Source organism: Thrips palmi, unplaced genomic scaffold, assembly GCF_012932325.1.
Source record: "Thrips palmi isolate BJ-2018 unplaced genomic scaffold, TpBJ-2018v1 HiC_scaffold_6, whole genome shotgun sequence".
NCBI classification, from domain to species: Eukaryota; Metazoa; Arthropoda; class Insecta; order Thysanoptera; family Thripidae; genus Thrips; species Thrips palmi.
In genome coordinates, this window is record NW_023144633.1 from 4,787,971 (window position 1) to 4,804,043 (window position 16,073).

Consider the following 16,073-nt stretch of genomic DNA (forward strand, 5'->3'; position numbering starts at 1 on the left):
ATTAAAAAAAGAAGAAAAAAGAAAAAAAGGAATGGTGCCTATGCAATACCAGAGGTATTTTGAAGACTATTTTGAATTATTTTCATTATTACTACAGCACTAATATTTAATTCATGCAGACAAATTGCCAACATAATCCTTCATCCATTTTCTTTGCTGACTATATTAAGCATTAACCCCTAGCCCCCAACACAATTCCTTCAAGATCTCAAAATTAACCCAGCATCAGCGTTGTGATTGGCTTATGATTACTGTACTGCGAGTCTATTTCCCCACCCAAAAACTGTTCCACACAGAGTTTTTGATGCAATTTGAGGTGCAGCTTCCTCATGAGGACACAAGAAATGTGTGTACAGTATACCAGTATGTATGTTGGAGATGGTGAAATAAAAATACTATTTCTTTGGCAGTACGTATTAGGTACTTCATTTTATTAAGATGTTTTTAATTATGATGTTTTTTATCAACAGCTCTTTCTTTGAGATTGAATTCTGGGTCCGAGGCATCCCAGCAAATTACATCACAATCACATACCATGTCACACATTCATCTACACAAACAAAATCAATCAATGGCAAAAACAATTTTCATTATGCGGTAACAAAAAGACAAAAGTCATTGGCATTCTGAAAGGAGAAATAATTACAATAGCTAAATTGTATTTAACCACCAACTCAATTTCAATGAACTAACATTTGCTCTTCCCTAAATAAAGCCAACCGTTTTTATCACATATGAGCACAGATAATTACAGCATCTCCCAAATGTAAACCACACAACAAGTGAACTTACACAACAAAGTCTTTAATTATGAGCTGAAGTACACCTACAGATATGATTGGTTTCAGCAACAAATTGCATTGATGCAAAATGAACACATCAAAATTCACTGCAAAGAAATGTCTTAAAAACTTTCAATGCCTAGCAGCAATTTGTGTTGATTATATCATTCTTCAAATAACTAATTAGGATAAAACAAAAGAAAAATTAACACAAGACCAAAATCTCAGAGTAAAATTTGAGAGATTAATATGTTAAAGTCAACAACAGTTTTCATTTTTTTCTTCTCTTCTAAAATTTTTTGACACTAAATTTTATTTATTGATAAGCTAATGTAAGGCCCCTAAAGCATGACAGTAAAATAATTAAGTTCACCACCAGAAATAACAAAGCAAAAAAGACATGGACATGTGAAAGCTGCCATAGTAAGGCAGCTTGTTCTATTTTCCTGAACAAGCCATAGATGTAGAAAAAAGCACTTTGGGTTTCTGCTTTTTCTTCTTTTTTCCACCTCCTCCTCCGCCTCCCCCAGAAGAAGCCTCACAAGAGGACTTCTCAGACTTAGCAAGAGCTACAGCTATTGCATCACTGAAACTTTGGCTGAATGTTGGAGCTGGAACATAGCCTTCCGGTTCTGGCTCACTGTCTGAGGCTGTGCGCTGTCGGCTGCTGGTTACATTAAGCAAAGAATGCGCCAGAGGTTGCGACGCTTGGCGTCGACCCCATGCTGGTCCGCTGGAAAATGAGGTCTTCCCAGTGCGTAGCATCTGAAAACAGGACATTATTCAATTGCATTATGTGGTTACGATGGAAAGCAAAAAAGGAATACAAACAATACATTGACAAACCTGGGCAAATGATGGTCCATCTTCAGCAGATGAGGATGCTTCCTGCCCAATCATGGGAAAGTGCTCTCTTTCTTCAGGTGGAGGATCTAAAGTCAAGTTCTCAACAGAAAGGCTCAGAGATGATTGAGTAGAATTACTTGCCAGACTTGAAACAGATGGGGATTTTGGAACAGATGCCCTGTAAAGCCAAACAATTAAACAAGGTAAGAATGGGTGGACAAGGACAGTAGTGAATCAAACTTAACAGATTGTCACTTACACAGGGGGAGAAGATTCATTTCCACAGATAGGGAAGTGGTGGTGAGAAGCAATCCGAATATGAGGTGTTGGGTATCTACCCAGGCGTTTGTTCTCTTCGTCATTAATCTTCTTCTCACGTCGCATCTCTTCTCGTGCTCTTTTCTGTCGTCGCCTTCGACGGGAATCAATCTGCTCTTGGAAGATCTCAAGTATATCAGGCGGAATGATAGAGCAGTCGAGAGACAACTCCACAACTTCAAACTGGCAAGTGACAGGAAGGTGTTGCATGTAACGAAGACGCTTCCTCAAATCCTCCGTCATTGATCCCATTTCCTTTTCTACAATACGCCCAGATATCGTAAGGGGGCACTTGTCAAGAGATCCATAGGCCATCTCCAGCATACGAGCATTGATAGCATGTAGATAGATGTGCTGTCCATCCGCAGCTAAAACATAAGCATGTTTTTAAAACAAAGACCTAAAATTAAGATAGGCAAAGGACTTTATTTTCCATCTTTGTTCCAAACATACCCTGATAAAAGTAGAAGTGCTTCTGAGGCTGTTGCAGACTACTATGTTCAAGATCTTCAGCTGTTATAGTAGTTCCATTGTCCTCACTACCTGTGCTTTCCAGACGAGGTCTGCAAATATCAGAATCACTATTAACCAAAGTTCTTAATTCAGGATATTTGACCTTTAGAAGAGAGGTAACAAACCTAACAGACTTGGAGTCCAAGCCATCCTTTAGACCACTGCAACTATCGTGTAGCTCAGAATTGGTGGTGTCATCAGCGCCTCCAGTTTCTGCATCCGGCAAATGGTCCTTTGGAGTATCATGCTTTTGTTCCTCTGTGTCTACAGGGGCGGCAGCAGGCTGCACTCCTTTCACACCCTGACAGGCAGCAATAACAGCAAAATTGAGGAATCATTTCTATCAAAGATATGGACACTCCAGCTGTTGAATTTGACGCACCTTGACCAAAGCTTCTCGCTCAAGCAACATCTCCATAGCTTGTTCTACAAAGCACACTTCTGGGCTGTCATTGTCAATACGTATCTGCTCCTTGAGAGCAGTTTTTTCATCTTCCATTATTTTCAGCACCTAATAACAAGATAGAGGAGTTAGTACACCAAACAATGGTGAAAACCAGCACAAATATTAAGTGTCACAAAGAAACACCTACATCAAATGAATCAGCCAAGAGCAGTTTGGCATAGACAGTGTCAACAGCTGTTTCAGACACAGACAACAAAGAAACAGGCGGGCGCATGTCCCACTGTTCAACAGGGACAGCTTCTAAAGACCCTCTTTCTCGACGCATCAGGCGTAGTGTAATTTCACCACCAACAGTAAAGGATGTAGGTTTCAAAGCCTGAACACTGAAGGAAAGTAAAAAAGAACAAATGAGAATATCACTGATTCAGGTACAGTTGTAGATCATTACTCTTAAGGCAGTTGATGTTTACCTCTTCAAATCCCGTTTATGCACAGATTCATAACAGATAGGACATTTACGCCAGGTTTTGTCAGAGAGAGCCAAATAGTGCAAAATGCAGGACCAGCAAAATATGTGACCACAACGAGTCATTTTACCTGCAACTGGTGGGTACAGACAAATAGGACAACTGGTCTCTTCAGGGCTCATTACTCGCTAGAAACAGGCAAAAGTTCAAATTATTAGGGAAAAAAGCAAAACAAAAAGAAACTAAAAAATGAATACTATCACATACAATTTGTTCCACAAGGTCCCAATCAACAAGCTGATCTGGATTACAAAGGTATTGGCGGTAATCTCCATCTGCCTTCACTGCAAATTGACAACTGTGGACATAAGAAACAGTTAGCATTGAATGAAGCAGTAATGTCAGCTATCTTGAACGAACTAGAAGAAAGTTGTAACATACTTGGCCTGCAAGAACTGCTCCTTGTTGTACTTGTGAGGAGTGCCTCGAAAGAAACGTGCTAAGCCCGAACCATGACCACTGCTTTGATGGCGCCAGTGTTGGTGGCTGCTACCCTCCCTTGGCGCATAATGAAAGTTTAATAGGTGGTTTAAATTCTGCTTCTTGCTTCCTTGAGATATGACGGAGCCATACTCAGCATCCTCCAATGCTACCTGAAAGGTTAGAGAGGCAAGTTTAAGATTTTCCCCTCGGAAGGCAAAGGAACGAAATGGCAGACAAAGCCTCTCATACCTGGGGACCCTCCTTTCGACCCTCCATAAAAGGGCCACGAGGTCGAGGTCTCTTGTCAAAAGCTTTTCCTTTCTGTGTTGTTGGTTTCCGAACCGGGTCATATTTGGGAGCACTCGCTCCTGGTGTCTCCCTTCTTCTGGAAGAGCGGGGGAAAGTCTTTCCTCCAGCTCCATCTGCAAATAAAAAGAATTAAAGCCTATACGTACAAAAACAAAACAAGCATAAGATCTCAATTTTCTTTGTTCAAGTAATAAAGGAAAGATGGGAGCAATAATATCTAACTAACAGCTAATTGAGATGGGTCTGTGGGTGCACCAGTATTAACATAAACACAACTGTTGAGACAAACTCCACTTGTATCAACAGCTCATTGAAATCAATGATGACACAACAGTGGGTGGTGGACCCTGGGTCGGTACAGTTTGGGGAAAAGGTGGGGGGAGGGGAGGGGCAGCAACAGCAGAAGATGTCTCAGAAATGTGGCAAAGAACTTGAGTCAGAACAAAAAATTAGAAGACACGTTACAAAAAATTTGCACAAAGTTACGCCACAAATAGTTTCAGATACTGCGGGAAACGGAAAGAATTGAGCAGAGCGGAAAATTGTTGCGTGACGTCGCAATGATTGCACTAAAAGGGTCACAGTCACCTTTGCGGCCAATGTTGCACAACAATCACAAAAGGACATTGACCATCCACTCCACAATTTAAAAAGAGATTGAAAGCAGAATACTGATGTCATAAGAACTGATTAAAAAGTTGCTAGAAAACTTGAGGAAATAAATACGAGGTGGCAGAGGCACGCATTGAAGGTTGGGTGCCAACCAGTTGTTTACCTTGGCCTTTTTTTGTGTCAGTTCCCGGCCCCTTGCCAAGGGGCTGAACTGAACGTACAGGTTTCTTTTCCATTATAATTTCTTCTAACATCTACAGCAAACACGGGGGAGAACACCTCTCCGCATGGAGAAACGGTACTCGACTTCACAGACGACATTTTTAGCAAGCCATGTTTCAATCTTCACGGGGAAATAAAGGAATACCTTCAGGCGGTATTACTTAACACTTGGATAAATAGCGTTGGTGGATTAACCAAAAATGAGCCTCAAGGAGCGAGGAGCCCCTTCCCGCCGTCAAACGACGATTTTCTTGTTGACGACAAACACTTCTGTCTCTTAAGTGTCTCGTCGCGAAAATGGCGACGGGTAGACAGACGGAGGAAAAACAGGAAACAGTCGGTCAGAGAGGCATGACCGGAAACGCAATCTGGCGAGCTGGCACTCGTCAAAAAAACGCGGCTACGTCCTGTTCGTCGGTGTTAGCGAGAAGAATCCTTGGACATACGTGGATTGGTTTTTATCGAGCGGCATGCAGACTACCGCAGGTGAGTCGTACAGCCAGATAACCTCAAAGGAAGTTTAAGGAGCCCCGCGTGCCATTTGCCGGGCTGGCCAACCTCGGCAGCAGCCCACAAGCTGGTTCAGCCCGGCGCGACCACGAGTGATAGCGTGCCCTATCCCTCGCTTTCTTGCTTCGTACTTCAGAAGAGCGACGGAGACAGAAAAACGGCAATCAGGGCGGTATCAGCGTCCTGCGGCACCAGACGCATTCGCCGGCAGGTTTGAGACTTTTTCCGCGCCAACACGTGGCGACTATGAATACATGGACACCACTCGACGTCCATAAAGTGTAGAGATTCAAGTTCACCCCCCCCTGCAAAATATACAATCAAGAAATCTTTTGTTTGTTTGTTTTTGTTCAGGTTCTTAAAGGTCTCAGAACACCGAATTCGCCAAATAGAACGTCCCTACGAGTTCCTGGCCCTGAAAGGGTCTTTTCAGGAATCCCCAGGAATACCCACCCAAACATCAAAAGTAGTTCCCCCCTCGCTCTGCGACCTGCAGATCGAGCCAGTAGTGTGCCTGTGTGCGGCATGATCGACTCAAGACTCAAGGACTCAATCCGTTCGAGGTTCGCGCCCTCCTAGCCTCTGGCCCCACGAACTTCCTGGATCTGCGTTCAGAAATACTCGAATGCCTTGCGTACGCGGGCGCGACAACCAGCGCAAAAGCGCTCCGAACGCAGCCACGTGCGTCGCCGCGAGGCGAAATAGTTTTCGAGAAAGAGTTAGCGCCCCAGTGCGAAGTCACGGCAGTCGAAATGGGCGAAGTTCTCATTCCCCAGCTTGGTCGCACGGCGGCGCCCGGAAGCACGCGCACCAGTTCCCGGGGACACGCTACCGTGACAGCAACGTCACGGGCATCAAGTAACGTTTTACAGTGTCGATAGCCACGCAGGGCAGTGGGCTGTCTCCTTGCGATCATGGTGTCCAGGTCAACGCGTAGTCGGTCCACGACCATCATTGTCACCATCGCACTGTCGTGGGTGAGCTCGTCAGTTCAAAGGTTTTCCTTTTTTTAGGTTTGGAAAGTGCTTTACACGTGTCGGACTGCCCTGCAGCTCGTCTCCTGCGCGTGCGGGACTCCGCTGCCGGGGCCGCTGCAGCTGCCACACCTGCAGGTGGTGCCGACGGTGAGCCCGCTGGCCGGCAAGCTGCTGGACAGCGAGGCGGCCGGCGACGAGGGGCAGTGTGCCAGGGACACGACGACCGTGGAGGCGGCGGCCAGCAACCGGACGCTCTGGGCCGTCAGGAGTAAGTTACGCCATTCATTCATTCATTCATTCATTCATTCATTCATTCATTCATTCATTCATTCATTCATTCATTCATTCATTCATTCATTCATTCATTCATTCATTCATTCATTCATTCATTCAGTGCTGGACGCCAGCGCGCACGTGCCATCGGGCGTGTTCCACGGCTCGCGCTACCAGCTGGGCAACTTCGAGGGCTGCATGTCCGCGGCGGAGACGTCCCCTGTCGGCGCGCGCTACTGCCTCGTCAGCCTCAGCTACAACAAGCACACGGCCCCGGCGCCGGCGACATCCGCGGCACCGGGACGCACCTCCGCCCGCCGCACGCCCTGGGAGCTCGTCGGGGACCTGTCCCCGCACCAGGACGCCGCCGAGATCATGAGCGTAAGCAATGCCGCCTGATTCGGCGGGGGTTTCTCCAGAAGCGCGATTGGCTGGCGCGACAGGGGCAATGACAACGCCCTTCTTGGCGGCGATCCTGAGGCCCGGTGGTCGTGTTGCTGCAGGGCGTCGGCATGGCTGACGGCGGCCTCCCCCTGGGCGACCTCCGCGCCGCGCTGTGCGTGCCCCGCGCGTGCCGCCCCGCCGTGCTGCAGGCCGCGCTGCGGGACAGCCTGCGGCACCGCGAGCCGCGCGTGCACGTCGAGGTCCTGCCCGAGCACTGCCACGCGCCGGGCGAGCGGGCGGCGCCGTCCGCGGCCGCCTTGGTGTTCTGGTAAGGCCGACAACGCCCTGCACTGGCAATCGGCAAGTTTCCTCATGCTACTCGAATTTTCCGCAGGGGACTCGTCGGAGCGCTGACTGTCGCCACCGCGGTTGCCCCATCCCTCGGTGCGTATGGGTCCGGAACGAAAAGCAAAGTAAACACGCTCGGGATGGGATTTGAACCCACGGCCTGCGGTTCCCAGGCTGGACCGCGTTCGACTGGCGGAGACACCTGCGCGCGCTGGGGAAGGCCGACCCCCCGGTGTCCGGCATGGACCTCGCGCCGGTGTCGGGCATGCGCTTCCTCACCGCCCTGTACCTGGTGACGGTGCACCGCGGACTGCACTCGGGGCGCGCCGCCATCTCCAACTACGAGTACTACACGGCCTCGGTGAGGAAGCCCAGCGCAGCCCCGGCGCGCGGCGCGCACGGCCGAAGTCTCATTTGGTTGCCGTGTTGTCGCAGGCTCGGTCGCGCCCCAGCCTGGCGCTGCTGTACCGCGGCTCCCTGGCCGTCGACACCTTCTTCTTCGTGGCGGGCCTCATGCTGGCCGTGGCGCCCGGGCGCGTCTCCCTCGGCACGGCCTTCGCCGCCAGGGCTACCAGGTAGGAGGCCGAACCGCGCCGCCCCAAAAACTAACCACCCTTTATGAAATGCTGGTTTGCTTTGGGTTCCACTCAGAGTGATGTCAATTTACGTCATCGTGCTGCTCTTCTTCGTGACCGCCCTGCCCGAGATGACCACGGGGCCGCTGTGGACGGAGGTGGCCCAGCCCATGTCCGACTCGTGCAAGAGCTACTGGTGGGCCAACCTGCTGCTCGTCGGCAACTACGTCAACGGCGGCACGCAGGACACCACCGGGGTACGCGGTTCGAGACCCATTTAGCGACTCAGGAGCTCAAAACGCGTCCAGGATTTTGGCCACGTCCACCGGTCTTCGGGGCCCCCGCCCCCGGTGGACGGTGGCCGTGACGTTGGCCGTGACCCCCACTTCTGTTGCAGTGCATGGGGCACTCCTGGTCGCTGTACGTGGACATGCACATGTTCGTGGTGGGCGTGCTGCTGCTGCGCTGGCTGCCTGCCGGTCTGTCCGGGCTGGCCGTCCTGGCGGGGCTGTCGGCACTCTCGCCACTGCCGCTGTTCCTGGGCACCTGGCTGGGGGACTGGCCCGCCACGGTGACGTGGTCGCTGCGGACGATCCAGGGCATGCACGGCGTGCAGCACATCCACGACGCCTACATGCCGACGCACATGCGGACGCCGCCGTACTTCGTGGGGCTGCTGGCGGGCCGCGGGCTGCTGGAGCTGAAGGCGCGCGGGTTCCGGCCGGGCCGTGGCGCCACACTGGTGTGCACGGCGCTGGGGCTGGCCGCCATGCTGGCCGTGATGTGCGGCAGCGCGCCCTTCGCCGCCCCCGACGCGGACTTCTCGGCCGCCAGCAAGGCGCTGTACGCCGCCGGGGCGCCCCTGGCCTGGTCCCTGGCGCTGGCCGTCGTGGTCGTCGTCACCGTCCTCGGCGAGCGAAGCAAGTCCCCATCCAGGACACCGCTCTCCTCTCAATCGGCGAGAAATAAACGTCCGTCGCTCTGCCCGCAGCGCTGGTGCACTCGCTGCTGAGCTGGCAGCCGCTGGTGACGCTCAGCCGCCTCACCTTCGCCGTGTACATCGTGTCCTACCCGATGCAGGCCCTGTTCATGGCCGCCAAGCAGGACTCCGTCTACCTCACGCCCTTCAACGTGGTGAGCACACTGTACGAGGGGGGATTTCATGTTTAAGTTCCACATTAAGGTGGCGCAAAACGCCTGGGGGGTAGGCAAAAGGTTTGGCAAGTGCAGTAGAAATATTGCACGTTCCAGAGCATTGTGCAGTCATTGTTTACAGTGTGGGTCATTCCCTCGCGTTGCAGATCCGTGACAGCCTCAGCGACTTGGTGCTGTCCTTCGCCATCAGCTTCTGGCTGACCATCGTGGCCGAGGCGCCCGCCCGCGAGCTGACCAACAAGTTCCTGTTCGGCAACAGGTGCGCCCGCAAGGCTGCTGAAAGTGTAGTGGCGGGCTGCCCCGTGACAGTGCTTTCCGCGACTGTACTCTCGATTTGTTTCTTTCAGGAACGCGACGCCCAAAGCCAAGAAGGCGGAGAGTGAGAAGGAGGATTGAGGTGTCAAACACACAACTCGACTTCGAATTTCTAAAATTATATTTTGTAATATATGTACACTTAATTAATTTATAAATTATATGAACATTTGACCTTATTATATACACTTACAAGCATGACTCGTCATTGTAATGTGCACTGCGGGGATCACAGATAAGTGGAGTCTTATTCTTGTGTCTAATTAAAGGATTCAGCACCCTAGAGGAAGAGCAGAAAACCAATGAAACTGCATCAGTTACTGGAAACACTATTGGATGCAAAGTGCTTGTTAGCACAAGTATACACTCGGGCACAAATGCAACCAAAATGATTTGTCACACGTTTCCAAAAGCTCTGCATTCTTTTTGCGTTTAATACTGGACGCATCTTCAGCTGTCTCAAATGCACGACTTGCCCCTACACTAATAATACAGTTCACAATCAAACAAAAATTAACACAGGGTGGGGGGGCCAAACATTAATTGCTAGTGATTATTATCACACAGTATGTCCTTGATTACCCCGTGTGTTACTGGTCTGACAAATCTGTACTTCGATTAACACTTCAATCCTTTCACAAATACATGCAACCAACTTTGACATGCTGAGATTCAAACTTTGAACTACGTCACTCAAGGGATCATCGACTCATCCGAGTTGACTAAGCTGCGTAAGCTGCGTCACTTTTCCGTTTCGTATCACATTTATTCCGATTCGCGGTCAGGACGGCGTTTTTAGACTGAACTACTGCCCCGTCCCTGCAGAGCCTCACACGAGGGACCAGCCTAGTTAGTTATTAGACTTGAGGATTTTTTTTGTCGCTGTCCGCCAGCCTCTACAAAACACAATAAAGCCATCCGTTGCGGCACCCGACCTAGCTACGCACTACTGCCCTCACACTGTAAGTACTCGGTAAGCGCCGTCCTCACTCTCACAGCGTCTTCAATTTAATAAAAAATAAAGGGGAAAAAATGAAAGAGATGATGAATCTGTTGACCAGAGATTGAGGACCGGAAACTGAGACACGCTTCTTAAAACTAGTAACAAAGTTCACGGGTCCATCATGACAACAACAACGTCAGTGGACACGCTTTTCGCTTCACAGCACAGTTTCCATAAATTATCACTCGCGCAAAGCCTCGGCACGGCAAGCACGCGCCTCTTCGCGGTCGCACTCCTATTGGTCGGGAAAACCGAGGAAAACCGGGGACAGGCTTTCCAGTGGCTGCGCTAGGACACTGTCCACGGCCAGACCGACGGGCCGCACTAGAAGTCGTCGAACAGCTTGCGCTCGGTGTCGCCGACCACGGGGGCGCTCTTCCAGTCCGCCTCGGGGTACTCGTCGAAGTTCCGGGTGTCGCCGTCGTAGCTCACCCGCGGCACGATGGGGGGCTGCAAGACAACCAATGATGTTAAAGAGAGGTAAAACAGATTAGACGAACCGAATAAAAGAGAATGCGTACCTTGAGCTTCCTGTGGAAGACGTCCACCCAGTCGATGCCTTTGAACCACCTGTGCCTCTTCACGTCTTCCGCTCCGTTCTGTCCGCGAAAACAAAAATTTGTCAATAAATCTGGGACACAGCTGTCGGGGCGTGCCGTGGGTGGGAGAGAGACAGGGACTCACCTTCATGTTGCCCAGCCGCTTGGTCCTGTCCTGGACGAGCAGCTTCTTGACGAGGTCCTTGGCCACGGGGTCCAGCTGCCGTGGCCACTCGATCTTGCCCGCGAGGATCTTCTCGTAGATGCCGAACGGGTTGTCGTCGAAGAAGGGCGGGTAGCCGGCCAGCATCTCGTACACTAACACTCCTGCGGAAGAGAAAGAGACAGTATTTGAACCAACACTCTTTTAGGCGCGCAGGCTGCTCGAGGGAGTTGTCGACTCACCGAGGGCCCACCAGTCCACCGCCTTGTTGTGCCCCTTGGACTGGATGATCTCCGGCGCCAGGTACTCCGGGGTGCCGCACAGCGTCCACGTCCTGGAAGGGCCGATGTTGCAGCATGAATGTTTTGGGCGCACAGTGGGCCAGAAGACCGGCGCCACCCCTGACAAACTGAGGGCCAGGTCAACTCGGGGGTAACTCGGGGGTAACTCATCGTGTTTTGGGTCGACTTTAAGCATCCACTGCTTCTGATCCGAGGCGGTAAATCGCCCTCCCTCAACGGGCAATTGGTCTTTGGACCTTCCTTTTGCATGCCTTTGTTACGGAGTGCGATTATCTGCCTTAGTTTGGGAGCAGTTTTGCCGCAAAGTTGATCAAAACGGTCACAAATGTGTGTAAAAGATCGTGTTTTGGGGCGACTTTAAGCATCCACTGCTTCTGATCCGAGGCGGTAAATCGTCCTCCCTCAACGGGCAATTGGTCTTTGGACCTTCCTTTGCATGCCTTTGTTACGGAGTGCGATTATCTGCCTTAGTTTGGGAGCAGTTTTGCCGCAAAGTTGATCAAAACGGTCACAAATGTCTGAAAAATCGTGTTTTGGGGCGACTTTAAGCATCCACTGTTTCTGATCCGAGGCGGTTCGTCTGAAGGGAAGGCAGCCCTTTCCTTACATTTTTGTTCGGAGCGAACCCTTATTGGACATTTTGCCCAAGTGATCAAACAGTTTTCGACTTGGCCTTTGTCAACGGGGAAAACTGTCCCCTGGCGATAATCGACTCCGCAAAGGCTGCAAAGAAGGTCAAAGCCATTGCCTTTGAGAGGCGATTACCGCTCGGTCAACCGTACTTAAATCCCCCAAAACACGATTTTACAGACATTTTACTGTTTAGCCAATTTGCGGCGAGTCTGTTCCCAAACTAGCGAAAATTGCACCCGTAAAAAGGGCATCAGGACCCAAAGACATTGCCCGTTGGGGGGATTACCGCCCGGTAGAACGGGTGCTAAAGTCACCCCCAAAGGGCCGAGTTACCCCGAGTTGTGGCCCCATTTTGCCAGGGGCAGGGGCCCCAAAACTCTCGGCACGTATTGACCTCCACAGTCGCTTAACGGGGCTCGAACCGAACGTGTGACCCCACCAATGGACTGCTCTCCGAACGAGGAGTCCATTGGTGGGGTCACACGCTCGGTTCGCAGAACAAGCACTAGAGTGACGCCTCGTACCTGTCGGCCAGCTTCTTGGCGAAGCCGAAGTCGGTGATCTTGAGGTGGCCGTCCCTGTCCAGCAGGAGGTTCTCCGGCTTGAGGTCGCGGTACACGACGTTCTGCTGGTGCAGGTACTCCAGCGCCAGGACGATCTCCGCCGTGTAGAAGTTACCTGCCACGCCGAAAAGAACATTTAACTCGATTTTGTCGAATTTCTTCTGTATTGTTCGAGAAAATCTATATGTCGGTGCAGCCTTTGGGTGCAAGACGAGTGCACTTACCAGTGCTGTTGCTGAACCTGCCCGCATTGCGGAGGTAACTGAAGAGCTCGCCGCCGCACACGTAGTCGAAGAGCATATAGAGGTAGGACTGGTCGTGCCAGTGCCACCGCCTGGGAAAAAAACAGTGATCAAAATCCGTAAACACCCGAGGAAAAACCTGGCGGACTCGGCGCCCGGTGGCAGGCAACCCAACGCGCTCGACCAGGCGTTCCGCGGCCGCGCGGCGCACAGTGGCGTGCGTTGGGTTGCCTGCCTCGCCGGCGTGGCGCTGCGCTGTACCGCCCTGTCAGCACACTGACAAAAACGCCGTCGGAAAGACAATGATCCACACTCACAGGTTGACGATGAAGGGGTGCCGGATCTCGGCCAGGATGTTCTTCTCGTTCTTGACGTGCTCCACCTGCTTCAGTCTGATGACGTCCCCGATGGCCAGGATCTTCATGGCGCCGTACTCGAGCGTGGACTTGTCCCTGCACAGGCACACCCTGCCGAAGGTCCCCGTGCCTGTGGACAACAAGGAGAGCGTTTCGTTAGACAGAGGCCCTCTGGACAATCTCACGCCAATCGGCGGAGTCGTTATGTCTTCCCCCGCGGACAGAGGACTCTGCTTTTTGGCGGCCCCGGCGACACTTTTAAGACAAATCGCCCCTTTCGGGCCCCTCTGCCGGCAGGAGGCCAGGCCGGCCGGGGCGGCAGGGACAGAGGTCGCCCCGGCTGGCTTGTATCGCGGACGCCGTGGACGCCGTGGACGCCGCGGAGGTAGATGGCGTATTTCGGGAAGTGGCGGGCGGCGTGGCGGCGCGGCGGCAGGGAGGACCCCGGGGAAAACCCCGCCGTGGTGGCGAGGCGCGGCGTCCGCGGCGTCCGCGGCACCCCTACAGTGTGGACACCGCTCGGCACGGCGCGGCGTGACACGGCCGCCGCTACTTTTCTTCAATCAACGGCGGCGCGGCCAGTCATTTATACACGGCACTTCCCGCCGAATTTAGAGGGCCGAGTGGTGTTGGCACACCGTGTAGGCAGCACCAGCAGGGGGCGGATGTGGCCCGGGCCACATCGAGGGGGAGGGGAGGGGGTGCAGGCCAGACGCAGACGGTACAGTTAAAATCGGAGCGAGGAGGGAGGGGTCATGGTTACACTTTCACTCTCGTAATAATTTCGGCGCCGCGTTGCTTCACGGCTGACAGGGCGGATGCGGCTGGGCCGCCTCGGCGTCGTCCTGGCTGGGCCGGCCCGGTCGGCGGAGCGTTAACCCCGGCATGTCCACCCCGCGCCCTGCGCAGCGCGGTGCAACATGCAACACTGCCTTTTTTCACGGGGCTGGCTTCTCGAGACACCACACTGCGAAGGGGCGGGGGGGGGGGGGGGGCTGTCTTCTTGCGCCTCGCGCGTCACGCCGCGGCCGCACTGCTTGTAAACTGTCTCATAAACCACGGCGGCGCGCGCGGTCGCGCGGTTTCGATGCTTTCGAGGTATCGAACCCGCGCGGCGGGCGGGGCGCGAACCGGGTTTCGCGGCCTGCTCGGGTTACACCGCGCGAGCTCCGCCACCGCCGCGACGCCACGGCGCCATGCCGTCTCGGCGGGGTGCGGCAGGTCGGGGGGGGGGGGGATCCACAACGCAGCGCGGCGGGCGGCTACTATTTCAGCGACGGCCACACACCGCAAGGCGTCCGCCCGGCACGGTCATTCCGAGAATATTTTTCGCCGCTCTGTCTCTCTCGCGCCTGCACGGGGTGCCCCGGTGCGAGAGAGACAGAGCGGCGAAAACGACTCACGCCCCAGGGCGGTGGTCACTGGTCGCCCAGTGCATCGCCCTCGCGGCCGCAAATTATCAAAGCCGGTCATCATTTTTCCTAGCGGCCAAACGGCGCGAAATTGTCTCTAAATTAGCCACGTTTATGGCTCGAAATTATTTACGATTTGGGTCAAGCGTGCGCAAACACGCATAAAGCCAACAAAACCCAAACAACAATTAACTGGGCCGAAATGATGAGGTCGGGCGAGGGGCCACCTGGGCCTGGGTCTGGGCCTGGCCGACCCACTGTGAGTAACGACGCTGGAAAACAGCTGCGTGCTACTTGGCCGCGCGCACGCCGCGCACGCCGGAGGGCGCGGGGTGGTTTCGTCGCTCCGTCTCTGTCGCACTCACGGGCCGGCCCGGAAGGGTGCGAGAGAGACAGCGCGACGCCCGGCAGGACAACACGCTCTTTACGACGTGATGCACGCCCGTGCCAAACCCAAAGGGGCTCCCTGCAGGTGGACTCTGTGCCTCTCGCTCCCTGCGGGGCGCCCTGTGAGTGCGAGAGAGACGGCGCGGCAGTGCGTCGTGCCCGTCGTGACGCGTTGGGGTCGCGTGGCCGGCCCGCCGCAGCTGTCGCCGCGTGTCCCCGTGGCCGCCGGCGTGGCGAGCGTTCCCTTTAAACTGCTTCAAAGAGCCCAGCAGGCCGCGCACACCGCCCCTGCACAATAATTTATAGTCGATCCCCGCTACGCTCGGACGAAGGGGGTCGCAAATGCGCGCTGCGTTCGCCGCCAGCCTTCTGTCACCTTGACAACACGTGCAAGTGTGTGTCTGCGTGTCTGTGTGAGTGCGGGCGCTGCTCGCTTAATTTCTCTACGCGACGCGCCGCCGTCTGGTCTCGGTTTTAAATGCTTGCACTTTCAGGAGGCAACGCGCCACCGGCAGAAGACAGTTGCGCCGCTTGCCCCCTCCTCCCCGACAATGCCGCCCCGACACACTGCTAACGACACGCACTGTGTTCACGCCCCCTCCACGTCCGTTCAAGGGCCAGCGACGTGCGCGGTAGCGGAAACCGCAGGTCAGCCGCCTGTTGGAGAACTTTTTCATCCCTGTCCCATCGTCACCCCAACTGATGGGGACTTTGGCACTGCAAGCGCTACAGTTTCCGTCAGGAAGTGAACCAAATTTTAAAAAAAATCGTGGCTGGCTCGCGTAATAATGATCAGTGGAGTGCTCCACAAAAACGGGCACGCGCCGGAAACGGTGAGGACCGGCGGATCTGGAGCCGCTCCGCTGCAGGCCATCAAAGGCCTTCCTCTCGCTATCGCATCGCCGCGGCGCCGCGGCCGAGGCCGCACTGCACTACCGACCGGCACGTCGAGAAGTAGGCCATCGCGGCGACATTACC

At 53.6% G+C, this 16,073-nt stretch overlaps 3 protein-coding genes across 4 annotated transcripts in view; 1 reads left to right on the forward strand and 2 right to left on the reverse strand.

Moving 5' to 3' along the window:
• Positions 1–398: 398 nt before the first annotated feature.
• On the reverse strand, positions 399–5,279 carry LOC117651579 (RING finger protein 10). Its single transcript, XM_034395715.1, has 12 exons — positions 4,900–5,279; positions 4,065–4,237; positions 3,774–3,985; positions 3,600–3,690; positions 3,336–3,520; positions 3,053–3,248; positions 2,842–2,970; positions 2,585–2,760; positions 2,400–2,509; positions 1,888–2,314; positions 1,629–1,806; positions 399–1,547 (listed from the first exon to the last, which is right to left on the reverse strand). Exons 1-12 carry the CDS (start codon positions 4,988–4,990, stop codon positions 1,221–1,223), a joined length of 2,295 nt encoding a protein of 764 aa, XP_034251606.1. The 5' UTR covers positions 4,991–5,279; the 3' UTR covers positions 399–1,220.
• A 15-nt stretch (positions 5,280–5,294) lies between these two features.
• Positions 5,295–9,663, forward strand: LOC117651993 (nose resistant to fluoxetine protein 6-like). Its single transcript, XM_034396618.1, has 13 exons — positions 5,295–5,444; positions 6,341–6,445; positions 6,521–6,713; positions 6,840–7,099; positions 7,222–7,317; positions 7,497–7,503; positions 7,624–7,811; positions 7,886–8,025; positions 8,102–8,282; positions 8,423–8,945; positions 9,017–9,159; positions 9,327–9,439; positions 9,528–9,663. The coding sequence occupies exons 2-13, from the start codon at positions 6,383–6,385 to the stop codon at positions 9,574–9,576; spliced, it is 1,956 nt and encodes a 651-aa protein (XP_034252509.1). The 5' UTR covers positions 5,295–5,444; positions 6,341–6,382; the 3' UTR covers positions 9,577–9,663.
• The window catches only part of LOC117651580 (cAMP-dependent protein kinase catalytic subunit 3-like), a 31,133-nt gene continuing 24,661 nt past the window's right edge, over positions 9,602–16,073 (reverse strand). The window contains exons 3-9 of one of the 2 annotated variants that reach the window (XM_034395717.1): positions 13,258–13,426; positions 12,923–13,032; positions 12,660–12,813; positions 11,443–11,534; positions 11,183–11,364; positions 11,020–11,097; positions 9,602–10,948 (exon numbers count right to left, since the gene is read on the reverse strand). In XM_034395717.1, the coding sequence (XP_034251608.1) occupies positions 10,823–10,948; positions 11,020–11,097; positions 11,183–11,364; positions 11,443–11,534; positions 12,660–12,813; positions 12,923–13,032; positions 13,258–13,426 (911 nt within the window). In that variant the 3' untranslated portion in view covers positions 9,602–10,822. The remainder of the gene's footprint in view (positions 10,949–11,019; positions 11,098–11,182; positions 11,365–11,442; positions 11,535–12,659; positions 12,814–12,922; positions 13,033–13,257; positions 13,427–16,073) is intronic. The other variant, XM_034395716.1, reaches the window with a different exon arrangement.